Source organism: Punctularia strigosozonata (assembly GCF_000264995.1).
Source record: "Punctularia strigosozonata HHB-11173 SS5 unplaced genomic scaffold PUNSTscaffold_5, whole genome shotgun sequence".
Taxonomy (NCBI): domain Eukaryota; kingdom Fungi; phylum Basidiomycota; class Agaricomycetes; order Corticiales; family Punctulariaceae; genus Punctularia; species Punctularia strigosozonata.
In genome coordinates this window covers 2006682-2014200 of record NW_006767437.1, presented here as the reverse complement: position 1 = coordinate 2014200, position 7519 = coordinate 2006682, and the positions used below count along the sequence as shown (strand labels likewise).

Genomic DNA, 7519 nt, shown 5'->3' with positions numbered 1-7519 from the left:
TCAAGTCGGGAATGGAGGCATTCCGCGCTGTTTAGAAAGCAGCTTTGACAGAATCATCGTATATCTTCTGGCTCTGTCATGAGGGAATACAATCCAAAAATGATAGTCATTTGCTATTCCCTGATTCATGCCCGGGACCTGGAATGCTGACAACAGTAGAGCCGTTCAGCATATGTGCGTTGATCACATGGAGTTTCTATTCGGGCCTGGAGTCCATGCTGAGGTATCATCCCCTGAGATCACTGCATTCATGGCAGTAGATCTTCCGGCGTACAAAGTATATCCTCCGTAAGCTCCTGCACACCTCCGAGCCCACTTTCATTTGACGACACAACGTATATGGTCGTCACGTCCGACTATGTAGTGGGCGCTTATCTCCCTGCCTGTAATTAGTAAGCATCGCTAACCGTGGCTGTGTTACGTGTTTAAGCCCCGATTTGATACTCCGATTCAAAACGGAGCGTATACGGTATACGGCAAACATACATCGTCGATTCTACAAGACTTTATGAAGTATACTGTAGTTTTACGACCTTAGGTTCGTCCCCTGTCCCCTGGCAGCCCGAACTGAACCTAATTTCCCGTGTTGTCCCCTGTCCCCCGCCAAAATCCAGGGCCAGGACTGATCATGAGAATATTATTTCTTACTGGGTGAATATTTCTAAGTTTGCGAACTTCTCACGGCCCCGAACTTGCAGCTGTCCCCTGTCCCCCAGGAGATGGACCGAACCTAAGGTCGTAAAACTACAGTATACATGGCTTGTTGTACTGCTACTAACCATAAGTGATTTGCAAAGTGATTTAGCATACATCACATCCTTCCTAAGTTGGCATTAGATGGGTCAAGACTAGGAATGGCTGGCATCCTAAGGTGCATTAATAGTTACCTAGTTGACATGTATACACGTAGAGTATACCATTGCGTCTTAAATCACACAAGGGAGGTGCAAGCGAAGGTGGATTGGCGGGAGACCGCCCTTTCCTCTAGTATTATTGCCGGTGTTTATTACAGGATTGTGTGATGATAACAAGCTGGACATCACCAGCATAGTTACTGAGCACATAAGCTTTGCGTCTTGCAATCATGGGCAAGAACCTGCCATGTCGTAAGTGTACAAGTTTGGACTGCTTCGCCTAAGTTAACCATGACATCAGTACCTGAGGAGGAGCTTGAGCCTCATGCCCGGCGATACGCTGACATGGGAATGACGATGACCCAAGTACTGGCTACGCTGAAGGCCGATCATATAGATACAACCAGATATGGCCTAGGGTGCATAACACTAGGTGACTGCGGGGATAAGAAGATTAATTGACTATCTGCATAGAATGACCAAGTTCAAGCAATTGTGCACAAAGTGGGGGATCGCCAGTGCGCAGAAGCAGGGTCATACTATTGAGACCATCAATGCATCTATGCAAGAGCTTCTTCTCAAATTTCCAAAAGCTGGCACTCCGACCCTTCAGAACCTTCTTAGGACTGACTATGGAATTAGGGTGTCTCAGTATGTTCACAGAATTGTCTATATTTGGGACCCTGACGGAATTTGGAAAGAGAAAAGGTGCTGACCTATCTCAAAACCGTTCATCTGGAGGGGGTTCAAGAAAGGAAGAAGAGGAAGTTCAAGAGGAAGGTATTCTATGCTGCTGGTGTCAACCACATCTGGGTGTTCGATCAGCATGACAAGTGGTCCAAATTCGGACTGTATCTCCATGTTGGTGTCGAACCTTTTAGCGGCAAGATCTTATGGCTTGTGGTTTGGTGGACCAATTCCAATCCACGTTATGTTACTCGCCAGTATCTCAATACTGCACGTCGTCTAGGCAGTGCGTTGAGGAAACTTTGGCTCAGCTGAACGACCTAACATTTGTTCAACAGATATCATCCCACTTATTTCGCAGAGTGACCCAGGCTCTGAAAACAATGGCATTGCAAATGCACACACTGCTATTCGTCAGCACCTTGATCCCTCCTTGGCGGGGACACTTCAGCACCGATGGATGCGAAGGCATAACAATATTAAACCAGAGATTGAATGGTCGGTCCTCCGCTCAACATGGGCACCCGGCTTTGAGAACTTGTTTGAGCATGGTGTTAACAAAGGATGGTATGATCCGTCACATTCACTGCACTAGTGAGTTGTGCTGCTCTACATCCACCATACAGTGTGCTGATACGAATGCACAGCTTGGTGTTCCGATGGCTGGCTATTCCATTTATTCAAACTGAGCTAGATGGTTATGTGGCCCGCAGGAATACTACACTAAAGCGTGCAAATCCCAAGAAGGCACTTCCTAATGGCCGTCCTGACATGATATTCGAAAAACCAGAAAGGTACAACACTGTGAATTTTGGAGTGTGTCCTTTTCCTGTATTCGTTATCACTTCATTTATGTTGCTCCACATAGATCAATGTTCCTAGGGAGGTCTTGGATGAGGCGGAGGCTCAATGGGCTCCTCACGATCACCCGGTATTTAATTTGGTACCCCCCTACTTTGCTACCTTCGTCCAAGAAGTATATGCGTCATTGGGCCCACAACCACCCCTCTCCTATTCAACGTTCTGGGAGGTTTATCTCCATCTCTTGGAGGCATGTATGGCGCTGGTCAACTCAGGATCGGCAGGCCGCAGCGTCAATGATCTTCTCAGTGCACAGGCTTCAGCACCTGCATCTGGTGAAGATCAGGGCATCCCTCTCCTTGAGAATCTTACGCCGGTAGAGCTTGGTATGCACGGAGTGCCCAAATTGGTTGAAGCGGTAGAAGACAGGAATCCTGAGGAAGAGGAACAGGGCATATTTGCAGAATTCAGCGACGAGGAGGATGAATTAGTATAATATCACGGTCTACAGTACTACAAATCCAGTGCAGCTGCTTGGTACATCCATACTTGTGCCGCCACCCGAGCAGAGTGATACTAGTTGCTGCAAGAAGGTGGCTAGCTGCGGCGCGTGCACGAATAGGTTACGGGAATATGCGACAGACAGAAGAGGAGAGGGGTTGCGTGTGGTATGAATATTGGTACGTTGAAGGTTGGGACTGACGTGAGACGGAAGCAAACATCTGATCACTGAGCGGCGATGGAAGCGTCGTCGCTCAGCCAGGCGCCTAGGTCGAGCACGAACGACGCGGTGTCTTCCTTGCCGACCGCGTTGAGGTCCATGAAATTGAGTCCCTTCGGCAGGACCAAGGGCAGTTTCTGTCTGCGGGTGGAACGAGTCGGAGTCGTAGGACGCCCTGCTTGAACAGCCGCCATCCACCGTCGTCCCACGATGCGTTCACGTGATGCGCCTATACAGTCTCATGCCGTTTGTGTTGCTCGCGCGAAGCACCCGTGTCAAACCCGTTCGCCTACGCGTTGGCCGCGGTCATGGTCCGGAGCTCGCGGGCAGGCTGGGTCGCCGGGCACCTTCGTCCGGCGGTGCAACTGCGGAGTGCGTCGCACTCCCCGCGTTGCTGCTACCAGCGTTCGAAGCCGCCAGTGATGCCTTCGTTGTGTCCGGGCTGTCGGACGCATCAGTGCGCAGCCATCATGCCGTCGTTCGACACAGCGCACCTGAACGATTTGCATTGCGGCCCCGAAGCATTCTTTGGTGGGCTAGACGTCCAGACGTGCCATCACGGTGGCATTCCTCTGTGCACATGAGGTACAATCAGTGGAAAGCTGGCAAAAACGGCAGGAAGACACATACCTGGGGCCGCCACCGCCATGCTCACCTGTGCAGCCGTATCGACACTTCCGTGTGGTGCGTCTGCTCTTTGTAATGCGATCTGTAGGCTCACACGAAGCACCTGTGTCGAACGTGTTTGCCTACGCGTCGACCGTGGTTGGGGTCCGGAGCTCGTGGGCATGCTGGGTCGCCGGGTGCCTTTGTCTGGCGGTGCATCTGCGCAGCGTGTCGCGCTCCCCACGTTGCTGCTACCAGCGTTTGAAGCCCTCGATGCCTTAGTTGTGTCCGGGCTGTCGGGCGCGTTAGTGCGTGGCCATCATGCCGTCGTTCGACACAGTGCACCTGAACGGTTTGCAATGCGGACTAGACGTCCAGACGCGCCGCCGCGGTGGCATTCTTCTGTGCGCATGAAGTAAGATCAGTGGAAAGCTGGCAAAAATGGCAGGCAGACACATACCTGGGGCCACCATCGCCTTGCTCGCCCGTGCAGCCGTATCGACCTTCCATGCGGTGCGTCTGCTCTTCGTACCGCGATCCGTGGGCTCGCGAAGCACCCACGTCAAACGTGTTCGCCTACGCATCGGCCGCGGTCGTGGTCCGGAGCTTGCGGGCATGCTGGGTCACCGCATGCCTTCGTCTGGTGGTGCGTCCGCGTAGCGCTGCGTTGTCCATGTTGCTACCGTGCGCCTTGATCTTGTTCCGCGCAGACAGATGTTGCGCTGCCACGTTGCGGTCTGGTGCTGATGCGCTTGTACATTGGTGGTGAACAACAAGCGCGTCCCATACAGTCGAACACCTCATAATGCATAGGGTGATAATGCATAAATCTGATAATGCATCGGTTTTGGCCTGTAACCACCATGGTTTGCAGGGAATTGTGGGCAAATTGCATAATTGCATAACGCATAGCCCAAATCGTACCTTTATGCATTATCAGATAGGCTGGGCATACCATATATGGCTATATATCTTCCATATATAGACAAGTAAGCCCCTAAACATTATGTAAAGGTCTCACACTGGGACCTGCACGTGATGTTAGCAGCGCCTTGAGCGTGGACTTAGGGTTAGGGATTGCCTTCTTGGGATTTTATAGGGTTAGGGTCAGCTGCTGGAAGTGCATAAACTTGATAATGCATAGCAATGAGGGTGTAACCGACGCTATGCGTTATGAGATGTTCGACTGTACTAAGCGCAGACACGCCCAGCAACTGCATCTCCCGTGACTCACAGGAGATGCGGTTGCTGGCACCGGTCAAGCATTCCGCCCAACCTCATCCTTGCTGAACCCGCCCAGGCTGTTGCATACGCGTAGCTGGGCGCTGGAAGCATCGACCCTTCTTACTGGTGATTTTTCCTAGACCTGACGCGAACACGACCAAAACCATGTCCTGCCGCCTCGTTTGCACATGCCGAAGCTCAAGCTCAAGCTCAAGCGCCCGAAGACGCCTTCACGCCGGCGCGCACGCCCAAACTCAAGCTCAAGCCCCCGGTGACACCCTCACACCAGCTTTGCTGCGGTCGTCGTATGTCTTCGCATATGTCGGATGCACTTGTCCCTGGCTCACGTTATGGTACGCTGCAGACGCGGCCCTGCCGCATCCCTCATATCGGATTCTGGCCGCGTTCTCTTTTGGCTGAGCTTTTGTATGATTGACATCGACTTCCCTCACGCCTCCGACCTGAAAGCGCCGCGCCTCATGGTGAGTATGCTGCTTGCACTCCTAGGACACCCTTGAGGCTGACAGGCATCCGCAGCCAACACAAAGTGGGGCTGCGTATTCACCTTATGAGGCTACCATTCAACTGCGCGCCACAGACTACAGCTTTGTTTGGTCGGTGGAGGAGGTCATGGCCTCGTAGCATCAGCAATGGGTTGAAGGGTGCGACACCGGTGATGATGAGCCGCCCATCTCCGGCGACGATGACCACGACGAGGAGTCCGCCCACGACGATGAGAACGTCAATGCCCACGGCGCCAGCAACCGCACGCACTACAACAAGAACATGCTAGCCCGTGACGACGGCTATGGCACGTCCACCCAAGGAGAACGCTTGGCTCATTGCAAGCGGCCCGCAGAGCCGGATCTCCCCCTCCATGAACCTTTCGTTGAGGCCAGCTCTCGCCGGAAACGTCATCGGCACAGCGAGGGACCCCTGCATGAAGCTGCTCCATCCACGCAAGCTGTCTCTTTGCCGCCACCTTTTGTCATGGATGGGAGCACGTGCGAACAACGCCGCCGGAGGAAGAAGCGCAGCAAACAGAAGGCAAAAGCCTTCACGTCCGTTTTGCTGACAGGACGGACGACAACCCCCTCGCGGGCGAAGCTCTTTAGCCATGCCCCAGCCGTAGAAGCAGATGCAAACATTGCAAAGCTCAAGGGCTCGGCTACTAAGCCTTGTTATGTGGCGAAAGCTACAAGGGAGCAGAAACACAAGCGTACCTATACCCGTGAGGAGGCGCTTGCTAAGGGGCTAACCCTGGTGCAGTGGGATGGCTTGTGAGCGGTTTTGATCTTCCCCTGAGCTCAAATTGCTGACGGTGGCTCAGGAAGCCTAAGCTGATCACTGATCAGGATGGCCGTGTCATCGCAGCCCTTGCTGCAGCACCTAAAGGAGACGGGTGGTCCAAGGTTTTGGAGGACGCCAACCAAGCCCTATCATGGGTGGAGAAGGAGATTCCTATGATGGAGTCTAAGTTATCTCATCGAAGGGGGCATTTCCCCTGCATCGCGACAGGCTTCAGCCATGGAAATGGCAGAGGGGTAGGTCCTTCTTGCTCCTGATCTACTTTATGCTTATGCCCTGCTATAGAAACCCGGCAACTTTGTACATGGAAAGAAAACTCAACGAGTTATTGATAAGCTGCTTCAAGAGCCAAGCATTATTGCAATTGAGCGTCATATACGACGTAAGTGGTCCCTCTTCCTTTAGGTGGACTTTATCTGAACCTTTCCAGAGGCCTTTAAGAACGTTCAGCCCCGTCTATCCAAGTACTACCGCTTCATCTGAAAAAACCCAAATTTATATAGCTGCCCCTTTGAACTATTGTTGCTATAGTAGCTCTATGTGCACTATGGAGTGATCAGCTAGCTGCTATAGAGCGCTATGTAGACTATGACAGTCGCTATGGGGTGCTATGTAGCAATTTATAGCTTAATACACCAGCTATATAGCACTGCATAGCTCATAGTGATGTCCGTATAGCACCCATAGCTTTGGATATATATCTATATAGCATCCATAGTTTTGGTACATACTTATATAGAAACCATAGCAGACTTTCCAACTCACACTATGTTATGATCTTCATTAGTTTTGGGGTAATAGTCAGCCTGTACAGTGAAGTATCAGTGCATAGTATCATATAAGCTTATATATAATTTATACATTAACTATGGCACAGTACTAGGATCAATGTGGACTTAGCAAAAATTCGGGTTTGGACCGGCGGTCACGTGACCCATGTTGTCGCGGCCGCGTCGACGCCAACCAGCGGTCACGTGACCGATGTTTGACGCGGCCACAGCCCGTCAACACAAGTCCATCCACGCCCCTTCCCCACCCCCCCGCCCTCAACAAGCCGCGACCCCGCCGCCTCCCCCGTTGACGAGCCTGGCGCTCCCACCCCACCTTGAGCCCGCCTTCGACCAACCCCGAGCCCGAGCCGCCAACGCGGTCGGGCTCGGCGCCGCCTCCCACCCCGCGCCCGCCGCCCAACCCGAGCCGCCAACGCGGTCGGGCTCAGCGTCGCATCCCGCCCCCCGCGCCCCCCTTCGACCAGCCCCGAGTGCGAGCCGCCAATGCGGTCGCACTCGGGTTCGTCTCTCACCCTCGCGGCCCCCCT

The 7519-nt window shown here is 52.9% G+C and overlaps 3 protein-coding genes across 3 annotated transcripts in view; 2 read left to right on the top strand and 1 right to left on the bottom strand.

Moving 5' to 3' along the window:
• PUNSTDRAFT_120255 (Metallo-dependent phosphatase) overlaps positions 1–172 on the bottom strand; it is a gene marked incomplete at its 5' end in the record, with an annotated part of 5267 nt that extends 5095 nt beyond the window's left edge. Inside the window, one exon of the mRNA XM_007383248.1 lies at positions 139–172. Coding sequence (XP_007383310.1) covers positions 139–172 — 34 coding nt within the window. The remainder of the gene's footprint in view (positions 1–138) is intronic.
• A 1039-nt stretch (positions 173–1211) lies between these two features.
• PUNSTDRAFT_66483 (uncharacterized protein) lies at positions 1212–2838 on the top strand (the record flags this gene model as incomplete). The annotated part of the gene is made up of 6 exons (XM_007383247.1): positions 1212–1273; positions 1329–1505; positions 1556–1827; positions 1880–2135; positions 2189–2357; positions 2410–2838. The coding sequence occupies 6 exons, from the start codon at positions 1212–1214 to the stop codon at positions 2836–2838; spliced, it is 1365 nt and encodes a 454-aa protein (XP_007383309.1).
• Positions 2839–5058: 2220 nt separating this feature from the next.
• On the top strand, positions 5059–6684 carry PUNSTDRAFT_133808 (uncharacterized protein; the record flags this gene model as incomplete). Its single annotated transcript, XM_007383246.1, has 7 exons — positions 5059–5198; positions 5258–5375; positions 5431–5502; positions 5536–6173; positions 6224–6437; positions 6487–6583; positions 6632–6684. 7 exons carry the CDS (start codon positions 5059–5061, stop codon positions 6682–6684), a joined length of 1332 nt encoding a protein of 443 aa, XP_007383308.1.
• Between the last annotated feature and the right edge of the window lie 835 nt (positions 6685–7519).